At 32.3% G+C, this 25,155-nt stretch overlaps 3 protein-coding genes across 7 annotated transcripts; all 3 read left to right on the top strand.

Annotated features, from left to right (window-relative positions):
• The first annotated feature begins 1,595 nt into the window (after positions 1-1,595).
• LOC130940420 (heat shock cognate protein 80-like) lies at positions 1,596-4,596 on the top strand. Its single transcript, XM_057868553.1, has 3 exons — positions 1,596-1,837; positions 2,308-2,449; positions 2,562-4,596. Exons 1-3 carry the CDS (start codon positions 1,715-1,717, stop codon positions 4,400-4,402), a joined length of 2,106 nt encoding a protein of 701 aa, XP_057724536.1. The 5' UTR covers positions 1,596-1,714; the 3' UTR covers positions 4,403-4,596.
• A 3,664-nt stretch (positions 4,597-8,260) lies between these two features.
• Positions 8,261-12,095, top strand: LOC130960719 (protein YELLOW LEAF 1, choloroplastic-like). The gene is made up of 5 exons (XM_057886169.1): positions 8,261-8,455; positions 8,698-8,778; positions 9,988-10,160; positions 10,859-10,928; positions 11,247-12,095. Exons 2-5 carry the CDS (start codon positions 8,727-8,729, stop codon positions 11,444-11,446), a joined length of 495 nt encoding a protein of 164 aa, XP_057742152.1. The 5' UTR covers positions 8,261-8,455; positions 8,698-8,726; the 3' UTR covers positions 11,447-12,095.
• A 6,076-nt stretch (positions 12,096-18,171) lies between these two features.
• LOC130967749 (uncharacterized) lies at positions 18,172-24,944 on the top strand. Of its 5 annotated transcripts, none has more exons than XM_057892755.1 (11): positions 18,172-18,460; positions 19,256-19,348; positions 19,890-20,005; positions 20,678-21,408; positions 21,529-22,619; positions 22,703-22,915; positions 23,430-23,503; positions 23,644-23,736; positions 23,813-23,886; positions 23,971-24,103; positions 24,591-24,944. In XM_057892755.1, the coding sequence occupies exons 1-11, from the start codon at positions 18,376-18,378 to the stop codon at positions 24,672-24,674; spliced, it is 2,787 nt and encodes a 928-aa protein (XP_057748738.1). In that variant the 5' UTR covers positions 18,172-18,375; the 3' UTR covers positions 24,675-24,944. The 5 variants fall into 5 exon arrangements, with proteins under 5 accessions (XP_057748738.1, XP_057748731.1, XP_057748752.1 ...); XM_057892748.1 differs by having other exon boundaries at positions 18,173-18,460; positions 23,427-23,503; XM_057892769.1 differs by having other exon boundaries at positions 18,173-18,460; positions 19,256-19,598; positions 23,427-23,503.
• Positions 24,945-25,155: the final 211 nt, after the last annotated feature.

Here is a 25,155-nt window from a genome sequence, read left to right as displayed (position 1 = left end):
TTTAAAAAATATATATTTTAAAATTAGATAATATTAATTGTAAAAATATGTTAATTATGAATATTATATATATAAAATATATGGATGTTATGAAAATAGAGAAATTATAGATATTATTTGTATAAAATTATAGATGTTATATATGTAAAATTATGGAAGTTAAGTTAAAATTTTTTTTACAAATTATACTATGTAAGTATGCAACTCATAATTTTATATACTGACTATTATAAAATAAAAAATAAAAAATAAATTATATATAAAAAATACTAAACAAATTTTTAAATATTATTTAATGTATCTTTAGAACACAAAATAAATAAATCCTTATTATTGTTATTATTTTCGTGGAGTTGATTCAGATTTTAATAAAAAAAAAAACTATCTAAACTAATTGAAATGTAGTTGAATCAGCTTGGATTCAGTTTAACATTTTTTTAATTCGATCCGAACCAGTAATTACGAATTATGAGTATCCAAATGAAATTAAAAAGTGAAAACTATAAAAAATCACAAAACTACTATAAATATTAAAATAATAATAAATTAAAACTACAAATTATCATTATAATTAAACATTATAACAAATTAAAATTATCACATATTACCATTACAAACTAACATAAAAAACAATACTATAAATTATTTTTTAAATTAAATATATAAGATATTTGATATTTAGGTTAAATTAGTTTTCGCAAATTGTGTGTAAAATAAAATTTATATAAATTTTGCTAGTTTGTCAAAAAGTAGTCCATTTTGTTTTATGAGTTGAAGCAAATATATGTATTAATTGAAAAACCATAAATACTACGTATCTAAGTTTTTTATTTAACAAAATTTAATCGAATTGAAATAATATATCTAAGATCTGATCTACATATATATACACATCCTGCATTTTTTTCTCTTTTTTCTATGTTTTATTCTATTTCTCATTTCTCTTCTTTCGCATCATTAATATCATCATCAATTTTCAAAATTTTTTGAAAAATTTTAGTGTTAAAATTAAGAAATTCAATGTTAAATTTAAAAATTTTTTGTGTCACATTTAATAAATTTCTGTACTATTTTTTACGTGACGAAAAAATAAAGTGCAATTCACACTTATGTATATAAACGATTTTTTTTTAGATTTAGACCAACTTAATTAGATAAAAATATTAAAAAATATAGTAAAATTATTAAAAAAATTATTTAAATTATAAAATATAAATATTATATATATGAAAAATTAAATTATTAAATTAATTATCATACATATGTACATATTTCTATATATATTATTTTATATTTTAATATATATTGGATACAAAAAAATTAATTTAACGCTTAATTTTTAAATTTTAATGTATTATAACACAAAACACTAAAATAGATCCGTCACAAAATTTATAGTTTTTAATTTTTATACACAACAACTAAGAGTTCCCCAAATCCCAACGAATGAAAGCCAAATGCGTGGCCAACAACATGACAAGGCAAGAGGGGAAATTACCGAAATTTGAATATTCAATTTGAACCCCACAACTAACCATTATTCTTGCCTCATAGAAGGATCTAGAAACCACCCTTTTTCGTCATATAAAACATAAACCCTCCCCTCGCTCTTCAGACGCCTCCAATCAACACTCACTCTCTCACCGAAAACCCTAAACTCTCTCTTTCTTTCTTCACTCTCTCATTTCGCGCTTTCTCTGTGCTTAGATCGGCCATGGCGGAGACTGAGACGTTTGCTTTCCAGGCTGAGATTAACCAGCTTCTCAGCCTTATCATCAACACCTTCTACTCCAACAAGGAGATCTTCCTTCGTGAACTCATCAGTAACGCCTCTGATGTATGTATCCGCTTTCTCTCTCATTTTCCATTTCCTTTTCTTTTTTATTTTTCTCGATCTGCGCTTTTGCTTGTGTATCTCTTATGTTACTTTTTGTTGGTTCAATTCGACTAGTGCTCGTTTTCTTTTTATAGCGTTCTTAAGATCTGCTTATTTTTTAGCTGATTATACCTATTGTTTTTAGTTATTATTTTTTGATGCTCAATGAATTTGTCATTGATGTTCGTTTATGTTTTTTTCTGCTTATTTATACGTTTATATTCGTTTATATTTTTGCTGCATACCTTCTGCATTGAATTATTTTTATTTAAACTCAAATCATATCGAGTTGCAAGCATGTTTGTACTGCATTTGGTGTTTGGAATATCCCTTGTAATTTTTGTGCAGTTTTGCTTCTGTGATAATACTAGATTTCATCACGTGGTTGTTTTCGCACACAAATTTACTGTCTGTGCATTTCTGTAATATAGGCATTGGACAAGATTCGATTCGAGAGTTTGACAGATAAGAGCAAGCTCGATGCTCAGCCTGAGTTGTTCATCCACATTATCCCTGACAAGACCAATAACACACTTACCATCGTTGACAGTGGTATTGGCATGACCAAGGCTGGTAAGTAGTTAACATTGGTTATTTAAATTCTTAGTTAAACCTACTTTATTATCAGTGTTTGATTCATCATAAAATGATTCTAATCGATGCTGTGATTTTTATATTATTTCAGATTTGGTTAACAACCTCGGTACCATTGCGAGGTCTGGTACCAAGGAGTTCATGGAGGCTTTGGCTGCTGGTGCTGATGTTAGCATGATTGGTCAGTTTGGAGTCGGGTTCTACTCCGCATACCTTGTTGCTGAGAAGGTTATTGTCACCACCAAGCACAATGATGATGAGCAGTATGTGTGGGAGTCACAAGCTGGTGGATCATTCACTGTCACCAGGGATACAGCCGGAGAGCCTCTTGGCAGAGGTACTAAGATCACTCTCTTCCTGAAGGAAGACCAGCTAGAGTACCTTGAGGAACGCAGATTGAAGGACTTAATTAAGAAGCACTCTGAGTTCATCAGCTACCCAATTTCTCTCTGGATTGAGAAGACAACCGAGAAGGAAATTTCTGATGATGAGGATGAGGAAGAGAAGAAGGAAGAGGAGGGTAAAGTGGAGGAAGTTGATGAAGAGAAGGAGAAGGAAGAGAAGAAGAAAAAGAAGATAAAGGAGGTTTCTCATGAATGGTCCTTGGTGAACAAGCAGAAGCCTATTTGGATGAGGAAGCCAGAGGAGATCTCAAAGGAGGAATATGCTGCTTTCTACAAGAGTTTGACCAATGACTGGGAAGAGCATTTGGCTGTGAAGCACTTCTCTGTTGAGGGTCAATTGGAGTTTAAGGCTATCCTCTTTGTTCCCAAGAGGGCACCCTTTGATCTCTTTGACACGAGGAAAAAGCCAAACAACATCAAGCTCTATGTTCGCCGAGTCTTCATCATGGATAACTGTGAGGAGTTGATTCCTGAATACCTTGGCTTTGTCAAGGGTATTGTAGACTCGGAAGATCTTCCACTTAACATTTCAAGAGAAATGCTTCAGCAGAACAAGATCCTCAAGGTCATCCGCAAAAACTTGGTCAAGAAGTGCATTGAGCTATTCTTTGAAATTGCTGAGAACAAGGAGGACTACAACAAGTTCTATGAATCTTTCTCCAAGAACCTGAAGCTGGGTATCCACGAGGATTCTCAGAACAAGGGAAAGATTGCTGAACTTCTCAGGTACCATTCCACCAAGAGTGGTGATGAGATGACTAGCCTCAAGGACTATGTGACCAGGATGAAGGAAGGCCAGAACGATATCTACTACATCACTGGTGAAAGCAAAAAAGCTGTTGAAAACTCCCCATTCCTTGAGAAGCTGAAGAAGAAGGGTTATGAGGTTCTCTTCATGGTTGATGCCATTGATGAGTATGCAGTTGGTCAGCTCAAGGAATTCGAGGGCAAGAAGTTGGTGTCTGCCACCAAGGAGGGTCTCAAACTTGACGAGAGCGAGGATGAGAAGAAAAAGAAGGAAGAGCTGAAGGAGAAATTCGATGGTCTTTGCAAGGTCATCAAGGATGTCTTGGGTGACAAGGTGGAGAAGGTGGTTGTTTCCGACCGTGTTGTTGACTCACCTTGCTGTCTTGTGACCGGTGAATATGGCTGGACTGCTAACATGGAAAGGATCATGAAGGCTCAGGCCTTGAGGGACAACAGCATGGCAGGGTACATGTCAAGCAAGAAGACAATGGAAATTAACCCAGAGAACCCCATCATGGAAGAGCTGAGGAAGCGTGCAGATGCAGACAAGAACGACAAATCTGTCAAGGATCTTGTTCTCTTGCTCTTTGAAACTGCACTCCTCACATCTGGGTTCAGCCTTGATGATCCCAACACCTTCGGTAACAGGATCCACAGAATGTTGAAGCTTGGTCTGAGCATTGATGAGGATGCTGGTGATGTAGATGCTGACATGCCTCCATTGGAGGAAGCTGATGCTGATGCTGATGCTGAAGGAAGCAAGATGGAAGAAGTTGACTAAAACTTTTAACCTTTCTCCACTTTTAATTTTAGTAGCTAATTAGTGAAGTTGGACAATCTTTTTCTTTTTTCCATTACCTTTTTGTTTTTTTTACTATGTTTTTACGTTTCTATTTTGGAATGTTCGGCAGTTATTTATGCAAGTTAGGTACAATTTGCTGAATTAATGTTTGAGCTAAGCTTTTTATCACTTTACCGTGGTAAATTTTGGTATTAGATTCCTGCGTATTTTAAGTTTTGGGACCTATTTTGGGGATCTATCGAGTGCTGTGGAAGTAAATTTGTTAGACCAGATATAGATATACTAGCAGTGGTGCTAGGTGTACATCGTACACGGCATCTTTTACTTTTCAGTTTTCACATTAAACTTTATTAAACATTTCTGCACTGAAACCGCTCTAAATTGCCTGGAAAATGAATCAAGTCCTTACGCGCGAGCTTCTTGTCAAATTGCTTTGCTTGGAATTTGCTGTATTCGCCTCTTTATTCCTTCCTGCGCTATTCCTTGTATCTACTATCTAATGTAATCTTTCTATCTTTGGCCCTTGCTACTACAACTCATCTTAAGAGTTTTTCTTTGCCTTTTGATGCAATTTTTTGCATGAATTCTCGATCTTCTTCTGTCTCTATCACCACTCCGAGGATCACAATCGGAGCGCTTGCACTTGCGTTAATGAAGCTAGGAACAAATAAAAGGATTGGGTAGGCTTGCATACATTTTCAATATATATATAAATGTTGTGCGATTTTTTGGTCTCTCCTTTTTCTTTCTTATCATTATCATAATTCCATTTTACATATTTTCTTAAATTTTATATTCTCATAAGAATTAAAACAATACAATAAATTAATTATTAAGGAATTAATTCAAAAAATAGTATTCTGTATTAAAATAAAATATGTAGAAAATTTATTTCATGTGTTAAATATGTGAATGATTAGACTTATATATATATATAAAAGAAAAAGTAGCTTATCCTTTAAAATCTAAATAATACTGGAGTAGTTATTAACTTAAAATATTTGTTTCAAAATATTTATAACGAGAATATAAACATAAAAAAATTAATAATTTTTTTTATGTAATAAGGTTTTATGTCATGGTTTACATAAATATAAAAATCATTATTCTTATTGCAATATGGATGACTATCAAACATTTCTCCGATCAAAATTATTTGGTTCACATCTGTAATGATAAACGATGTAATTTTTTTAAAGCTTGGAAAAGTTAACATTACACGTATATATACCTTCCAACATATGAAAATGAATATCAAACAATATATAAATGATTTCTATTATATTGAGATAATAATATTAGTGAATATTAATATTAGAGTTCTTTATTTATATTTTTTATTTTATATTTATTTATTTATTTATTTATTTTATATATTATCAGCACGAGACTTTGATCAAAATTTAGGAAGATATATGTAATAAATTTTTATTATATCAAAATTTTCTTATCTTGAATTTAATGCTTTTGATATATCTAAAAATAACTACTTATCATATATATTAAATGGCGAAATTCATTTTAATTCAATGGATATTGGAGATACCATTAAAATTGAAAATGAAGCATCCCAAAAAGATAAAGCCAAAGTTATGATCATCCTTTATCACAATGAATGATTGAAAAATGAATATCTCACTTAGTCTATGTTTGTTTGAAGGAAAAATGGAAAAAAAGAAAAGGGAGAAAAAGAAATGAGAAGGAAAATGATTATTTCCATTATTTAGTTGAGGAAAAAAATTAGAGAGAAAGAAAAAGAGATGGAAAAAAATTAGATTATCTTTTTATAACATTTCTTTCTTTTTTATTTTCTTTTCATCCAAAAACATCTAAAAAGAATAAAAATTCATTCAATTTCTTTATTTTTCTTTCTTTCTTTTCTATTTCCTTTTTCTCTATTTTTTTCCTTCCAACTAAACATAGTCTGAAAGATCCTGCAGATATGTGAAAGAACCTTAAAAAAAGGTATAATTAATGATCAAAAGACAGTGATATTTTCTCAACTCCGATATGAGTGGACACACTTGCGTCTACAGGATTTTAAATCAATAAAATAAATACAATTGAACAATGTTTCAAATTACCTCACGAATAATATTATGTGGAAAAAAGATAACTGGTAATGACATATTAGAGAAAATTTTTTCGACCTTCTATGCCTCAAATGTGCTCCTGCAATAGTAGTATTGAAAAAAAAATTAAAAAATATTATGAGCTAATTTCTTGTCTTCTTGTTGCCAAACGTAACAATGAAAAAGAGACAATTGTTTCAAAAGATGTTGTTGAAAATTATACTACTCATTATGAAATATCTAATTTCTTTGAGTATTTTGAATGAAATATTGGTCATTTAATCATTGATGAAAAAATTTAATATTAGAGTTTGTTAATACACGACCTGACATATCATTTGCCGTGAATTTACTAACAAGGTATTTTTCTCCAACTAGAAGACATTGTAATTAAATCAAACAAATTTTTTGATATTTTTATGGAACAATTAATATGAAACTATTTTATCTATATGAATCCAAGTCACAATTAGTTGACTATGCAGATGTAGGATACTTGTCTGATCTATACAAAGAAAGATCTCAAATAGGATACGTATTCACATATGGTGATATAGCTATATCATGGAGGTCCATGAAACAGAGAATAGCAGCAACATCCTCTAATTATACTAAAATACTAGCGTTATATGAAGTAAGTCACGAATATTTTTTATTTAAGAGTTTAATCCAATATATTCTATCATCATGTGGACTGCCTGGTAGAAAAATAGCTCCAACTATTCTGTTTGAAGATAATACAACATTCATTGCTTAAATTTAGGGTGGACACATCAAAGGTGTTAGAATAAAGCATATTTCTCTCAAATTCTTCTTCATTTATGACATTCAAAAATTAAGGAACAATTGATGTTCAATAGATCTGCTCAAGCAATAATATGGCAGATTTATTTACAAAGTCACTTCCAAAATTCTCTTTTAAAAGATTAGTACATTAGATTATAATGCGCCGATTTTGAGATATTAAATAATGTCGATAAGAAAGAAAAGTTGTACTCTTTTTTTTGGTCAGATTTTTGTTTTTATTAAATTTTTTTTGACAAATTTTTAATAAGACAATTCTCGTTACAAATAATAGTGTATTCTTTTTTTATTAATTTTTTTATTAAAATTTTTTTGTAAAATTTTAATAAAGTATATTCGTAATAGACATTTAAAAAGAAGTGTTGCAATATAGATTATTAAATATTCCTCTAATCAAAATTATTTTGGCACTTCACACCTTATTTATATATATATATATATATATATATATATATATATATATATTGAAATAATAATATTAGTGAATACTAATATTAAAACTTTTTATTTATATTTTTTTATTTTATATTTTTTTATTTATTTATTTATAATAATTCTTTATTTTTTATTCATACATATACTTTTGTTTGAAAGTTTATTTGGATTTTTTATATTTCAACACTAAATTTAGATGAAGAGACTAAAATTTAATAATTATTATATTATAAAGAGAGATCAAAATGTACAATTTTTTTTGGGTAATAATGCAATTTGAATACTAAAATTTTTGTTGAATACTTTTTTTTATCAATTAAAAGTTTAGGTAACATGTACATTTAGGACATATCATATATGTTAAAATTATTATTAATAAAATAATAATAAAAAATTTATTGAAAATTCAAATTTTTTAATATGTTAAATACACTTAAAAAATATTCAAAAGTTATTACCTAATTTCACATTTCGTATTAAAAAAAAAATCGGAAGTAGTTGTGGATTCAATTGGTGGTGTGTTGAAACCAAGTTGCTTGTGCTCTATCATCTTCTTTCTTTCTTCCTCCTTCCTCCTTCCTCCTTCGTCCATTTCTTTGGGCTTTTGGGTTCACCGTCTTGAAAGAGTTTCAACAAATCCAATCCCACATCCACCGCCATTCAACGCAACTTCCCCAACTCCTTCCAACAACTCTGCAAATTCCAACTTCGCTTATCCAAGGTACCATTTTTATATTCCTCCCCTTCATCTTAAAACCCTAAGCTCCATAGTGTCTTAATTCCTACCACCATGATATCTCTTCGTCTTGAAACTGAAATTTGAAAAGTGAATGCCTAATTGATTGTTATTTTGCATTGCTTCGTAATTGTCGATTAATTAGCAAGTAGATGATATTATTACCTTTTCGTTTTCTTCTTTTTTCTTTATTTATTTATTTCTGATTCGAAATTATTAATTTTCAGCTCTTTTCGCGGCTTCTATCTGGATATCAATGTTGAGCACTTGTGCAGTTTCATCTTCACCTTTGCCCATATTACCACCGGGTAAATTATAGTTTCTAACTGTTTTTCCCCTCTTGCGATTCGAATTAAGATGACAAGTTGTATATTCATGTAAGAATTAGGAAATATGATTTTGGAAAAATTAGAGTTGCTTTCATGAACCGAAATTCTTGGAACAATAAGAATTAGTGAAACATGTGAGTTGTAGCCTTCCTTTCCTTTTTGAGGAATTCTTTATTATTGGTTGTGAATGAGTGGCCTTTCTCCATATTTAGATGCTCAATAGAACCATCTGATTTTGTTGTTTTCAATAGCTAAGACATGATATCCTTGGAATGGGGATTGGGCGATCCCTTTGTTGATGGATGTTCCTATTTTACTTGTAGTCATTGAAGGATGAGAGCCAAATGTGTAGCACATGAATTGAGAATTGAAGCTTGTATAAGTCATTAGTCATAGGAAGGGCTGTTAAAGGCATGATAACTTAATATTAGAAGTGTTCATATGTGGTGATGTGAAGTGCTTGATAATTTATTTGATGGATGATTATTGATTTTCATCTAATCCAAGGTTTGATGTAGTGTTTACGTCTCACAAATTTCTAATGAATCCACATGCGTGTAATGTGTCAACCATTAAATTCTACAGATAAATGCATGTAATTTGTTGATTGCTTTACTAATTGGTTCATTTTGAGGCCAAAGTTTAAACTGTCCAATGTACGTAGCTGCCGCTGGTGAAGAGAGCACAGCTTTCTATTTTCGTCCTTTTTCTTTTGTTTCTCTATGTCTCTCTGTTTGTGTGTGTGTGTGAGAGAGATAGAAATTTAGGGAGGAGGGTACTGTTGCTGGGGTACTTGGTTCTGCAAAAATTCTGTCCTTTATTTTTTATTACGTAGCATTTGAGTGTAGAAAACGTCTTTTGCATACTTAATTAAAGTTCAATTGTGTTAATGGTGACTTATCTGCTTATTTATGTTATGCGACATGTATATTATGAACATCATGTAATTTGATAGAATCTTACTATCCGCATTACAATTCCGCATTGTACAACTTTGTATTTTCCTTTACAATTCTGCATACGATCTCAACATGGCACTTTAGCGTTCACTGCGAATAAATTTCCTGCTAAGCTGGCTGACAAAATAAGTTTTGTATTATTAACAGAATTTATCAAATGTATAATTCAGAATTTTAACTATTGTGATGATAATAAAATGGTGATTTTGTTTATTATATTGTTTAACAGTGAGAACAGGTGGTCAGCACAACAAGAGGAATATTGTTTCTTCAGATAACTTTCCAGGACGACCGCGGACGACTTATAGTTCAAGATCATTGAAGCCTACTTATACACAGTTTCCATTTGGTACGAGAGCATGTTCTGCTCGGACTGCAACTTTTATATGTGCTGCAGCTTTGGTATGTTGTTTACTCTCTCTATGTCCTCTTCCTTTTTATTTATTTTTTAAATTATTTTGATTTATCATCATTGGAGCTTTAGCCATCCCTGCATAGTGAGAAAAAGCTCAAGAAAAAGCTCAATTGTTTATCTTCTTGGTGCTCCCTCTTTACCTGGAAATCATGATATTTTCTAATTCTAATATTCCACTCGTTTATGTGTTTGAAATTGGAGTATAACCACCATGTAAATTATATTTGTTTTCTACTCACCTATAATGCATATAATTGCATTACATTTGGGAGACAGCTTTATTAGATAAGGATTGTGTTTTAATAGTCATCTCTGACAAATGGTTAAAATGAAATGAATGGCTGAAAATTCATATCTTGTTTGTTGCTTTTGGTTTGTAAGCTTTCTGGTTTGAGGAAGTGTGGCTAGTGTTAAACATCATAGATAACTGGATCCATGTTCATTATTGATAGTGTGTCACTCACCGACAGGACACTTAGAATTCTATTGTTTGCTCATTGCTATGACATACCTAATTTGGTGGACTTCTAACAAAAGAGAAATACACAAATCACTTGGGGTTTAAATATGTTTATTAACTTCTATGCATTGTGCTGAGGCATCCAATTTGAATGCACACTTGATGTCATAATGGGAAGAAAAATATATTTCCACTGATTTCCTGAATATCCTCCTATATATGCAGAATGCAAGATGTGGTGCAGAGCAAACTCAAACTGTTACTCGCCAAGCTCCAACAATGACTCACGTTCCTGGTACTGTTTATTCCAAACATAGATTTGCTAGAACTTAGTTTGTGTCCTTTTATTTGCTATTTTGCATTGCTATTAGCATATATTAGCTGTTCTTTACCAGTAATCATTGACCTGAAAAGCATTTTACAAGAAAAGGCTACGAGATACTCCTGAATCAAATGTTTGAATAATTAACTATGATAAAAAAAAATTCTCACAGCTGAATAAATTTAACTTCTTCATTGGAGTTGCTCATTAAAAAAAAAATTGCAACTAAATGCATTACTATACTACATCAAAAACTTATTCTAAATGGCTTCTGATATAACTCAATTTCAGCGAAGGAGAAGTCACCACAACTTGATGATGGAGGAACTGGATTTCCACCTGGCGACGATGATGATGGCGGCGGTGGAGGTGGTGGTGGTGGAGGCAACTGGTCTGGTGGATTTTTCTTTTTCGGGTTTCTTGCTTTTCTTGGATTCTTAAAGGATAAGGAAAGTGAAGGTGACGCATACAAGAGTAGTAGGAGGAGGTGAGGATTAGAATCAGACCAATGCATGCTTTGCTTGAAGGTTTTGGTACTGAATTTCTTGGAATTTCCCTCCTCATAGTGACTGTAGGTTATATTGGTTAGCTGGTGTATTGAGCTTCAATTATATGCTTCATTATGATGATATGATGTATGCTACCAAAATTTTGTATTATTATTACAAATTAAACTCTCCTTAAAACTTCACAATGGTAAGGTCTCTAGTGGTTATGTTTTCAGCGCCAGTAAAAATTTCCCAATTGCTAGCATGCAAATAGGAACGGGGTAGAAGTTTGGCTTTTTAGATGGTATGCTTGGATTGTAGATAAAAGTTGGGTGGAGATTTTTTATGGATTGGAGTCGTCTTCATGTGCAAATTAACACGTCAACTTATTTGCAAAAATTTCTACTACATTTTTTGATTTAGTTTCTCACTGCTACCAATAAGGGTTGGTGGTTTTTTTCCTAGGGCTACTGTAAAAAGCCACTCTAATTCTTGGTTGAAACCCAACTCAAACCGAATGTGAAGGCAGCACTTTGAATCCAATTACAAGCTAAGCATGCAATATAATTAACAAATATTTCTCGACACTGCAACTTGAACTTTTGTGTTGCCTGCCTCGTCCTTGCCTTCGTTTCCCTCCAAAATTTCATAGTTGGTTGAGAATTCGGCTTCATTATTACTCCTATTTTCTTCTTATTCCATGTCGTCTCTTGTATTCATGTTTAAGTCGTCTGCTTTCTGATTAGTAAACAATTGCTTGAATTAATCATATAGCTTTAAGATTGACATAAGTTTGATTTTGTCAATAGATCAAAAACAATTATTGCATATTGGTTATATTTATTGTAAATTATATTAACCCACTAAATACCAGTCCTTGTCTATATAAAATACTTGTGACTTTAAATGTGTGTATGTTTTGGCATAGTCTATTCTGTGACACGGTAATGAATAAAAAAAGTGGTTGGACTTTTACACTTTTATGTGTATATGATGAGTTTAATTTCGATGCACTAACAGTGTAAAGCGTAAAGCGTTTTACACAATTGTGCAATCACATCCATTTTTTTAAATAACTATTTATGCAGTTAACATAAAAAGTGTTATTTTTAGTGATATGGCATTGCATAATTAGATAAATTGAATAAAAGGTAGTTAGTTATGTGAAATGTAAACTCTCTTCTTCAATCTCTCTAAGTGAGGAGCTAAATTAATAAAGTATAGGGTGACATTATAAGGTTCTTAGAGAGATGAATAAGAGGATTTACGCTTAAAGAAGAAGAAAAACTTACAATGAAAAAATGAAGAGCCACTATTGCTATATATAGACTCAATCTAAATTTTTAACCTTTTTTCCACGGGGTAACAACTAAATTTTGTTAAAATATTATCTTATCATTTTGCAGATAAAAAAAAAAAAAACTGTCAATTTAATGTGAAAAACATATTTCTCGCATCTTGTGAGAAGTTTAATCCGTTACTACAACTTGTTTTTATTCACTATGCAAAAAGAAAAAAAAAAAGAAAAAAATTCGCTGTAAAAATGAAAAAGAAAAATGATTAGAAGTGTTAACTTATTTTTTTTAATTTATAAATGATGATTTTTAATAGTCTAGAGAAGAGGGTTAAATCTATGGTCTCTTTTAAATTTATACACTTTTAAACTTCAAACCAGAATTTAATACATTGTTACTGCGGAGTTGCAATAATGATTATATAGGAGACAAATTCATTTTATCTCTCATCAAGAGAATCAGAAATAGAACAAAGAAGATAAATTAACATTCTATGTTGATGTGACTTCTGTACAGTTGATTAAATACTTGTTTGGGTGTCATTATCTTGATAAATTTTTTTTATTTTTTAACGTGTTTGACAAATTTTTAATAGTAAAAGTAAAAGCACTAAAAAAATAAAAATATATCTTTTTTTGAGAAGCTGTAATTATGTCAATCTTTTTGTAATTGTTTATGTCAATCTCATATAAAATCACTTTTACTTTTACATAAGATCTTTTAAAAAAAGATAACTCGAAAAAAGATATTTTCTTAAAAGCTCATCCAAACAAGTCCTAAGTAGGAGACAATTTTATTTTGTCTCATAACGAGCAAATCAGAAAGAGCAGAGAAGAGAAAATAACACAGTCATATATCCTAGTTCAACCACCATGTGCAATATGGCCTACATCCAGTCTCCACCATAATTGTGGTGGAATTTTCACTATCTTTTTTAAAGATTTACAAACACAAATTCTCAAGAATTCAACCTAATCCTATCAAGGACAAACCGAACTTTTACCCAAGCTTGATTTGACTAGGTTCACTTAGACTCTCAACACTAAGTGCTTACCCAACTTAGCAAGAAAAACCTCTCAAACTCATGAATACAAAACAGAAATAATTACAAAAAGATTGACATAATTTCTCACTTTTTCTCCGACATTATTCTCTTTACATTTTCTTTTAATGGTTTTTATTGATACCTTACAAATTTGTCTTTTTCTATCGATTGAAAACAAAGAAAGATAAAACTGAAGAACAAAAATTTTAATGTAAATTTATGAAGGAGAAAAAGGTATAACTTGAAAGATATGAATACTCATAGTGTATTCACTCTCTTTGCTTCAATTTTTAGTTGTTTACTCTTTTATATAAGAGTAAATCTTCCAAAACTTGAGTTTAGTAGAACACCTTTGACTTTGTTTTTCTTCCTCAAAAACCAAAATAGAGACACAGAGAAGAGATGGAATAACAGCAGAGTTTCATGACTGGTGAAGTTGGCTTGTAGTTTCTATTTCTTCTTTTTTTTTTTTTCTTGACTTCAAAGATATGAACCATTGATATATTCTTTGGCTCAAAATTTCAATTGTAACCTTTAATTTATAGCAAAAAAAAAATAACCTCCGTCTTCTTCTTCTTGCCTTAAAATGTGTAGCAGGAAGATGATAGCTTCAACAAGTTAGAGTGGTTGCATAAAGATGATAACTCATCTTCTTTAATTTTCTTCTAAATCGGATTTAATTTTACTTTTTAGTTTTAACTTTTGACTTTTTCCTTTTTTTTCCTTTTTGTGCATAAATTTGATAATCCACCTTTTTCACTTTGCTTGAAACCCTCTGATCTTACCATTTGATTTGTGAAACATCTTTTTATCCTTAATTCGTGGATAATCACATGAGTTTTGGGTAAGAAGAGAAAAGAGAATGTTTAGGTACAGTGGTTACAGGCCAGAAAAGAGAAGGGTGTGTTGCCAAAAAAATTTTGGGTTATTTATTTTTCTGCACAATAACCAAACAAATTACACACATTATTGGGCTAAAAGCCCAATTCACTAATGTTTGTCATCATAACATAAATGTATTGTTTTTTTTTTAATTCAACAATTTTTGTCTTGATGATAAATATTATAAATGAAAATAAATTGTAATTAAAAGAGATGAGTAGAGTTAACGATACTTTCCTTTAATGATCCAATTTCTATTGATCTCCCCATTTTTTTCATTCGGTTAGCTCTCCCTTCATGTGTGTTTTTTTCCAACCTGTAATCAACATTGAAACAACAATGTATATGCAGAAACTATAATCAATGACAATGCTAAACATCACAAATTAACCTATCATTCACAAAACAGCCTGGTCCACCTATACAATTGATTCATCAAATATTTATTCAGCCTAATAATGTATTCGATTAGAACTCAATAAACTATCAATCCTCAAATTCATATATTAGCACCAACCAACTAGATAACCTAATTTATCAATAATATTCATTCAACATTCATTCAATTCATGTTTTATTTTTATTTTCCCTTTTGTCATCAAGAAAGTAAAAAAAATGGTTTGCACAAAATATTTTGTTAGCCATATAAACTGAGCAGTTTACAGTTACTAGTCAGATTACAATCATCCAAACAAAAAAAAGTGTATCAAAAAATCATAACGTACACAGTAGAAACAGTTTTTAAATAGCAGTAATAGAAACAATGGTTTAGACATTAGATCCCTCATCCTTAGTTTTCAAGAGCTCTATCATCCTCTTGGTCAGATTAGATCGATTCTTCTCCCATGGAATCAATATACTTTAGAAGTACTTCAACTCGATCTTGAGACTTTCTAAAAAAAAATTCATTCTGAATTGTCAATTCTTTGCTTGTTTACTCGAGTTGATGAGGTGTTTGGTCATGTTTAAAACTATTTTTTTTAGATTAGTAGTGAAAAATTTGACCCTTTTAGAGAATACAGAGTTCTAATATCAAGTGATTAAATTTAATCCCCTTTGTCATTACCATAAAGACCAAAATCAACTACAAAGAACAGATTAAACCATAAACATAAAACTAATAAACAAGTACACAATACACATAGAACTAAATCATATACATAAAGAACCAAATAATTTCTCAAATGTAATACGTTGAATTAAATCTTTTTTGTTGTGTTCTTCCATCACCTGTACTCCATAAGAAGCCAATATACTCGCTTCCCACTTTATCCATCTATAGTCTTCAATTATTGCCCTTGAGTTTTCTTGGCTTGTATTCACTTTCTCCTTTGAACTCCACATTTGTGCATATTCAAAACATTGTATCTATTGACAATAGAAAAGATACATAATTGCTGTATGCAATATGTATAAATAAGTCATTATGCACTGTTTTAAACACATAAGTACTGAGTGTATATTTTACTTAACTATTAAGAGATTTTTTTTGTTCAAGAATTTTTTACTATTTCTAATTAAGAAATTCCTAGGTTTTATTGTATTTGGGAGAGTGTTGTCATCAACCCTACAACAACTAAGTGTGAAAACAAATATCTCTCTAAAAAAAACAATCTAATCGTGCCTCGAAACCAAAACACAGTTAAAGTTTTATTATCTTCCCATCTTCATAAATCCAATCATTTTAGAGAGATATTTATTGAAGATGGCACAAGATCAAAACATCACGTTAAGATCATGAATCAAGAGTTTGTCAAGTTAGACCGTTTTGATGGAATAAACTTCAACCGTTGGTGCATAGTAGATCCTAATGTAGCTGCACGTATCATATTCTACTCAGTTTGCTGTGAAGTTGAGAGGATAGGAAACAATCTTGCTTCCATGCTTGCAAGGCAATGTAGGCGTTCCTGATGCGCTGCTTCTCGAACTCCAAAGAAAGGTCTATGGTAACATCCTCTCCTCTATCCTGAATTTATCTCTATAGTAGAGCAGTTGCCACTGCTTGATGTATATGATTTTTTCATCAATATTATTTATATGGCTTGAACTTGGATGAATTTGGTAGAAAGCCATTGACTTGTGGTAAATGAGAGGCTGTTAGAGAAATTTTTTCACACAATTTTAATTTTTCAAGTTTTTTTGCACACATTCGTGTATCCAACTCTCGTTATAATAAGCAGTTGAAGCAGTGATGATTGCCATAACAGAGAGTAAGGAAGAGAAGTTAGTGAAGATAATTTGGGGTTTAAGATTTTAAAAAGTAAAGAGACTAAATTTCAAAAAATGAAGGAATTACAATGCCAGCATGGCAGGAATCAGTCTATCTCAACTTTTTTTATTACGAAAAATGTCTTAAGAATTACTATGAGTCCTAAAATATAACTTTTAGAATAAATTTGAGTAACTATTAATTTTAAGGACCACTTTAAAACTTAACTCATAGATAAAGTTTTGGTTCAAAAGAGAAAAGAGAGTATTTAGATACAATGGTTATGAGTTTGAAAAGTAGTTATGGGTTAGGAAAATGAAGAGGGTGTTGCCAAAAAAATTCGGAATTATTTATTTTTCTGCACAATAACCAAATAAATTATACACACTATTGATCTTTTACCTCAAATTATTAATGTATATTATCATCAAATAAATGTATTATTTTTTTACAAAAAAATATATTATTTTTTAAAACTCAACAATAAATAAAAAAATGTTTTTTATTCTTTTATATTTTCAAAAAGTAACATGTTTATATATTTAAATTTTTATTCATTTAACTATTAGAAGTTTAATAATAAAATGAATTATGACTCAAAACCATTACTTAATAAGAAAATAATGTTTCTGACAATTAGCAAGAGAGCAAGAAGCCCTGAGTTGATATTCTGCATTTAATTTGTAGGTCTATTCTAAAGAATTTTATGAAAATAAAATAGAATTTAATTTTAATGCTAACAATATAAAGAGTTTACCAATTATATTTATATATTTAGATAAATTTTTAAGTAATAAAATTAAAAATTAATTATTTTTATTAATATAATAATACATAATTCATAATTAATATAAAATTATATTAATAAAAATAATTATTTTTATTTTAATTACATAAATAATTATTTAAACGGTTCCGCTACGTTACCAACAACATATCTGTCAACTTCTGCCAACTCTTATTTATAATTGTATTTCATGGAAGTGTGTTCGTGGATGTGTCTAATAATTAATATATTTTAAATACATATATAAAGAGACACATCCAGAAAAAAGATAGTTATTAAACACAGTTATAAAAAAAGATATTTTTATTAGACACATTTACGAATACACTTCCATAAAACACAAATATAAATAAGAGTTGGCAGAAGTTGACCGATACTATGTTGGTACCCTATACTTTTCCTTATTTAAAAGAACAACCTAACAATAGTGTGTGTTTTACGCGGATAAATAAATCAAATTAAATTCTAAATTAAATCTAAACATTTCAGCCAATTTTGAAGAGCTTGTTATTTACCTTGATCTTATTTTCATTTTATTTATCCCATCGACTCTGTTTAATTTTACTTTTCCTTACATTCTGAAAGATTCGATTCGAAGTCTCAAAGGCCACAAACCCTAACCCGAAAATCCGAAGCTCCCTTCTTTGGGAGTACCAAATTGCACACACTACAGAAACAGAAGCACAATAAGGAATTCGAATACGAAACCTACGAATGGGGAAGAGGAAAGAGCGTCGCCTTGCCGCTCTCAGCAACGCTGGTCGCAGAGTCAAACTTGACCTCTTTGCGGAACCCTCTGGTATTCGATCACCATCGCTCGCTCCTTCACGCTTAAATTTCTTTTCAGTTTATTTGTTCCGATTTCTTCGATTTTAGAAATCCTAGTTTTGTTCAATTCCCATATACCTGGCAAACGGACTATACTTGATTTTTGTTTCTGCTGATGTTTGCAAATATAAATCTTCTTCTTGCTGAATTTTATAAAATATTATTTTTTAATTCGCACATATATATGTTATTTGATGGATTATTGTAATTGTATTGTATACGAGGTTTAATGATCAACAGCTATTTTTGTTCAAATTGAAGTTAATGAGCTTCGTTTATATATCTTTTTGTATGCTATGATAAGATATAACTTGGTGTGAAGTTTAAAATTGTAGATGAAGTTTAGTGCACTTGTTTTATCAAATCAAATGATTTGCATATTATTATTATGACTCGTATTTCATCCTATGTCATTTGTGATTTCTACATTCTAGGGTTTGCTAGATACTTGTTGTAGAACATTGTTGTAGGGTTAATGTATGTCTCTGTATGATTTGGCACAGTACACTTGATTATCAAAACGACTTCCGGTGTACATAAGATATATTTTGCAATTTGAAGCATTACATTTGAGATTATTATTATTATTATTATTATTATTTTGAACAATGAATATAATGTATCTCGTATATTATTTGTATTTTTATGTCAGCCATTTCACCTTAAAGAAATTAAGGTTGGTAGGGAATACTTAAGGAATCAAATTACGGAGTGATTTTTATGCATTTCTCTTATGGTACCGTGTTCTGAATAGTTACTATTCCAGGAGAGTTGGGTGGCTCCAATGTACAAGGTGATGCTGGAGGGGATACTGATTCACAACATCGTGATGGGTTACCCAATTCACCCTCTTCTTCAGGTGGGTTCTGTCAGTTTTCTTCAAAAAGGACTATATTTAGACGACATGAGTGCTCAACATTAAATTGGTGGAAATATGGATCTATGTATACAAGACATATTATGTTGTTTGCCCCAAGAAACTGTTCTCAGACTGTAGGGCTGCTGTGATCTTGGGAACATTCATTTCAGATGCGGTCGGTGCTGCCACATTGAAATATGAATGACTCCCAATTGTTCCCCCCTTTTGTCAGCATCAAGGAATTTTCGAGGTTCAGACGGTAAAAAGTTTTATCGGTTCGAATGTTTCTGGCTTTGCTTGCTTAATGACTGACTGATATTTTCCCATATCTAACAGGTGAATCAGATGTACAAGATAATTGCTTGTTAATTTATTTTCTTCTTGAAGAATATTTTTGTATTTATTGTCATTTGCAGCACCGCCTTTATAGTTTTTGAAAATTTCTGGCATATTTTTTCAAATTTTCTTGTCTTCATTGTCATCGCTATACTATTGATAATCCAGTGTTTGTAGTATCTGATAAGCTGGCGTTTTGTCTCAGGTCAACCACAGAATCCATTGCTGCTGCTTGGGCAATATAGTGATGATGAAATGGATGATGGATCAAGTAAAGTGCCTGGTGATGCTAAGGTGCAGAGTCCAGTGTCTAATGAGGAGGTAATCTGCTACCTATTGACTACTCTCATCCAAAATGTTGATTTTGCTAATACCATGGCCTATTAGGTTGGGTTAGCTAAATGAATCGAAAAGTCTCCAGTGACATCACTATCGTGTTTTTTATCCATGTGATTTAGACTCATGAAGTTTATGTTGGTAATCATGGTGTAACACAACCCTTCTTTTCAACACTTCTTTTCTATCTGCGCTTTGATTGTATATGTATAGATTTGGAATAAAGCAGGATGTAATCAGAGTTCATTCGCTCTAACCATTTATATATGATGAGAAGGGATGTGGCTATATTGGTCCATGATCAATGCTAATATATTCTTTCAATTCTTCCCTTCCTTATTTGATAATGGACTGGGTTCTGCATCTGAGCATCTCTATTATTCGTTAATTATAGCATAGTTGTGAAATTATTTTGCTATCGGCCTTTAATTTTCTACGGTTCTTTGCTTTGAAGCCCTTATTTTATGATGTAATATAATAATTTATATGGTAATGACTTTTTGATGGGTGGCTTCTTACTTCCAGAAGTTGATGTATAGTAACTCCTCTCGGACTTAGAGAACATAGTCCGGAATATATTTGTAGGGTACATAATATATAGTAAATATGCTATGTATTTTGGTTACTACTTATACAGAGGTTCTTTATATTTATCAGGCTAAGGATTCTATTGAGGAAAGATCCAAAGACAACATCAGTGTCTCTGTTGATCATGTATCTCAGAATGATGGACAGCAGATTAGAATGGAAAATTCTAGTTCAATTGATCCTGAAGGCAGCAAAGAAAATGCAAGTAATGGTGCTGCTGGTAATTTTCCAAAGGAAATTGTTTCCAATGACCAAATGTCCGCTTCAAGAAGCTTTGATGAACAACTTGGTACTGATATTAATTTTGGATGGAAGATGGTGATGCATGAGGAAAGCCAACGCTATTATTATTGGAATGTTGAAACTGGGGAAACTTCATGGGAAGTGCCCCAGGTTTTGGCGCAAGCAGCTCAGTTATCGAGCGATTCAATGCTTCCTTCTGTTGATGATAAAACAGTCAGCGGTGCTGTTGGTATCGATAATTCCAGTTTTCCCTCTTCTGTGATGCAGGACACTTCAGCTACTTTCACACTTGATAGTTCAGCAGAAACCATAGTGACTTCTCATAATGAGTTGTATGGGCATGGATCCCAAATGAATGGATGTAGTGGTGAACATACAAATGTAACTCATGGAAGGGAATTGATTGGGAATAATGGTAGTATGAGTTTTCCTTATGGAGGTGATCCTTCATATGTTCCAAATTACAGTGCTGAAGAGCAGCAGTCACAAATTGATTTGCCTTCTCATCTTGAAAAACAGTGTGAGATTTTATTAGGGAGGATGAAGTCACTAAAAGAGTAAGTATATAGCTTTAGCTTTTCTGCAGCATTTTTTTTGTTTTAGTAGTTTGGTTAAGTTTTTGTAATCTTTAATCATTGTTTCTTCCCAAATTTAATTACTGTCGACATATTTTACAGGTCAAAGGGCAATTTGCAAGATCAGGACACCTTGTCAAAGTATATGTTAGAGATTGAGATTAGACTTTCTGATATTAGGTCCCTTGCTTCATATGGAGCATCTTTGCTTCCATTCTGGGTGCATTCTGACAATCAGATAAAACTACTTGAAAGTGTGATAAACAATTTCCAAACTGCGGAATCAGCAGAAGTTGAAGCTGAGGATAAAGATGTCCCTGACTCTGAAGCAGTGGGTGAGCAGCAGAATGGCTTGGGACATGATTCTGAATTATATAACAATAACAACAAAGACAGCACTCTTACTTCTGAAGTTTCGAATGGACCTCAGGCTGATGCTTCACCTGTAGTTTTGAAAGATACCTATGATGAAATTCCTACAAATTCTCAGCATTTTTCTTCATCTAATGTTTCTGATAATCATTTGGAAACTGGTATAGATGTTCATACAGAAGTTCAAACAAATACAAATCCTGAGCAATCAACTCTTGGACATGGGTATAATTTTGAAGATGATGATGACATGGATGTGGACATGGAAGTTGAAGATATGAATTCCTCAGGCAATGTAACTGATGCAGATGCATCAGTTGCAAAGGATCTTGGACAAACAGAGCATGAGGTTCAGTTGAATCCACTAGGCGACAGCCATTCTTTGTTGCCAGAACATCAGTTTGTTGTCCCCCCACCTCCAGACGATGAGTGGATCCCTCCACCACCGCCTGATAATGAGCAGGCCCCTCCTCCTCCGCTGCCACCTGATGATGAACAGGCGCCCCCTCCTCCACCTGGTGATCCACAACCACCTCCATATCATGCTCTCCCATCTTACGCCGAGACAGGGCAGCCTCTTTCTTACACACAATATAGTTTATCTTATGGACAGACAGGGCAGTCACTTTCTTACACACCTGTTGCTGGCTCCGAGTATTATGGACAGACAGCTCCTGAAGTCCCAACAAGTAATATATATGGACAAATTGCTATGCCACCTGGACAGCTCTACTATAGTGCAGTTCCAAACTTGTATAGCGAAAATCCTCAAGTTGTGGTCAATCCATCTGATCCAGTTTCTTATTATGAGCTTCAAGAGGGTATGTTTCTATTTTTAACATGAATCTACTTGTACAAGTTACAACCTTTTTTTTTGTTCACTCTGGTTTTCTGAATTTTCCAGGAGCTGGATCAACTAACATACCTGTTAACAATTCTAGTGATTCTTGTGTTGGTGGGGTAGACAGGGCATCTGGTGATGTTCCATCGACCTCATCTAGCATGGCGGCACCTGCAACTGTTTCGGTTGATGAGAGTGCCTCATTGCCATCAACTATTGCTGAAGCTGCTGCAGTAAGTGCTGCCTCATCGGCAGTTGCTAAAACCCAAACCAAAGGTAAAGATTCTGAGCAAATGCTGCCATTTTACTACTTGATTATTCTGCTTTAAATTTTGTTGTTAAGATTGAGCTGGCCTGATTCATTACCCTTAATGCAATCTAGGGTCATGTTCATATAGATATAATCCTAGGCCTATATGGTCGTATGCTATTATGCTTATCAGAGGTAATCACAACCAGTTACAATTTCTTAGCAATGTTGGGTGAATCTTCATCCCCCCTCCACCCCTCCTTGTGATGGGTATATTTTAGTATAATGCTATGTTCCCTAGCATTCCTTTCACTGTGTTATGGCATCCATTTATTATGGAATTTTGAATGAGTCTATATGACTATACATCTCATGTCAGTATGTGATCTTAAATCCTACTCCTTTTATTTGTTAATACACCTGATTTTGTAATTGTCATTGTTAAAAAATTTTTATGACTATGTGAGGCTACAATATATTAAGCTGTCCTGCATTGCATGATTCCTATTTCTTTACCTGACTCAATCTTTTCTTCAGTAGTGCGTAAAAAGCGGGCAGTTGCAGTTGGATCTTCCTTAAAGTCTAATAAAAAGGTTTCAAGTTTGGTGAACAAGGTAGAGCTACTTTTGCTACTGTGTGTGTGTTGCGTGTGGTGCTTAAATGCCATCGGGTTTTCCAGTTCTATTTTAAACTCATTTCAATTTATATTGCATTGCATTTTCTGTATTATTTATATGTACATTGTAAATATTAGTGGAAGGCGGCTAAAGAGGAGTTGCTTGAAGAAGAGGAAGAGCCTGAAAGTGTGTATGAGGTGTTCGAAAGGAAGCGCCAAAGGGAAATAGAGGTTTGTACATGGAACTTATCCTTTTATGAGATTTGCATCATTCAATCTTTTGTTCCTCTAATTCCTTTGGTTTTAGGAGTGGCATGCAAAGCAAATTGCTAGTGGAGAGGCCAAAGATAATGCTAACTTTCAACCTCTTGGTGGTGATTGGTATGTAACTCCAAAACCCTCCAATTTCTTATCCATGACTTGTGCAACTTTCTAAACATACAATAATGCAATTCTGCAATGTAGGCGGGAGCGGGTCAAGCGCAAAAGGGCACAAAAAGCACGTGAATCTCTTGAGGCGCCGCACGACGCAGTTGAGCCCCGCCAACAGCAGCCTGATATGACTGAACTCTCCAAGGGTCTACCATCTAATTGGCAGGTGTGTATTTAGCATCTCATCTCCCATCTGCTGTCTTCTGTTGGCTGTGTTAAGTACCTAAGGAAAGTGTGGGAAACAACACCCTAAAAGCTAGCTATTTAGGGGGAAGAACCACTCTCCATCCCATACTATCCAATGTGCGACTTTGGGCACCCCATAATACCCAAGTCTCTAACACTTTGCACCTTGTAAGCATGCACTTTGAGGGTGAAATGTCATGAGGAGACTGGATCAAGCATTTCTGAATACACGTATTATATTTCTTCTGCTTTAACTGATCTAACTTGCGTTTGTCTCCTTTTTCTCCTTGTATATTTGTTTTACTTATATATGCATGGCAATCTTTTGAAACTAAAAGGATCGATATTTCTCAATAGTCAATTTGAGCCATGGTATTGGCTAGTGACTTGTGATATTTTAATTTTAGTGATATGTATCATGTGCATTGTTCTGATCTTTCTCATTGAAATTTTTACTTGCATTCCAGGCATATTGGGATGAGACCTCAAAGCAGGTTTATTATGGTAACACTATCACCTTGGAAACGACATGGGATCGACCGACAAAATGAGCGGGTATCGATTCGCCAGTGGCTAGTGTCGTAGGCTAATAGTTACGAGGACTTTAATGTTTATATATTGCTTAGTAAGCAGTTTTTGATAGATGTGCAAAGATGCGTTGTCCCTGAATTTTAGTTTATTGTTACTGTGCTTATATTTTTAAGCACCGTGTTATATCATTTTGAACCAGTTTTCGGAGAAAGCCAAAGGAGACTTGAGGGAATCTGAAAGGAGAAAGAAAAGGGATTTGGTCCTCTTAATTTATACTCTGCTAATCCACATTATTGGATCTTCCCCATACCAGCAAGTGCTTAAAAAATGTGAAAATATACAAGTACACGTGAAGAGCGTTTTGATTAATTGTAGTGTCATATTTCAGAAAACTAGATTCCTTCCAAATTTAATTTTTTTTTTTTACTACATCGAGTACATTACTTTCGCGTTGGCGTTTATTAGACTCTAGTATCCAGTATCTCATTTTTTTTCCTAGTT

This window comes from Arachis stenosperma, chromosome 1, assembly GCF_014773155.1.
Source record: "Arachis stenosperma cultivar V10309 chromosome 1, arast.V10309.gnm1.PFL2, whole genome shotgun sequence".
Taxonomy (NCBI): domain Eukaryota; kingdom Viridiplantae; phylum Streptophyta; class Magnoliopsida; order Fabales; family Fabaceae; genus Arachis; species Arachis stenosperma.
Note: the sequence above shows the minus strand (reverse complement) of the source record. Positions and strands in the feature narration are given on the sequence as shown.

Bases quoted from the DNA above. Each gene is read 5' to 3' on its own strand.
- LOC130940420 (XM_057868553.1), top strand. From the start codon at position 1,715: ATGGCGGAGACTGAGACGTTTGCTTTCCAGGCTGAGATTAACCAGCTT. The intron at 1,838-2,307 runs GTATGTATCCGC...TCTGTAATATAG, and splicing joins TCATCAGTAACGCCTCTGAT to GCATTGGACAAGATTCGATT. The intron at 2,450-2,561 runs GTAAGTAGTTAA...ATATTATTTCAG, and splicing joins TATTGGCATGACCAAGGCTG to ATTTGGTTAACAACCTCGGT.
- LOC130960719 (XM_057886169.1), top strand. From the start codon at position 8,727: ATGTTGAGCACTTGTGCAGTTTCATCTTCACCTTTGCCCATATTACCA. The intron at 8,779-9,987 runs GTAAATTATAGT...ATTGTTTAACAG, and splicing joins TTTGCCCATATTACCACCGG to TGAGAACAGGTGGTCAGCAC. The intron at 10,929-11,246 runs GTACTGTTTATT...ACTCAATTTCAG, and splicing joins AACAATGACTCACGTTCCTG to CGAAGGAGAAGTCACCACAA.
- LOC130967749 (XM_057892748.1), top strand. From the start codon at position 18,376: ATGGGGAAGAGGAAAGAGCGTCGCCTTGCCGCTCTCAGCAACGCTGGT. The intron at 18,461-19,255 runs GTATTCGATCAC...TTACTATTCCAG, and splicing joins CCTCTTTGCGGAACCCTCTG to GAGAGTTGGGTGGCTCCAAT. The intron at 22,916-23,426 runs GTAAAGATTCTG...TCTTTTCTTCAG, and splicing joins TGCTAAAACCCAAACCAAAG to TAGTGCGTAAAAAGCGGGCA.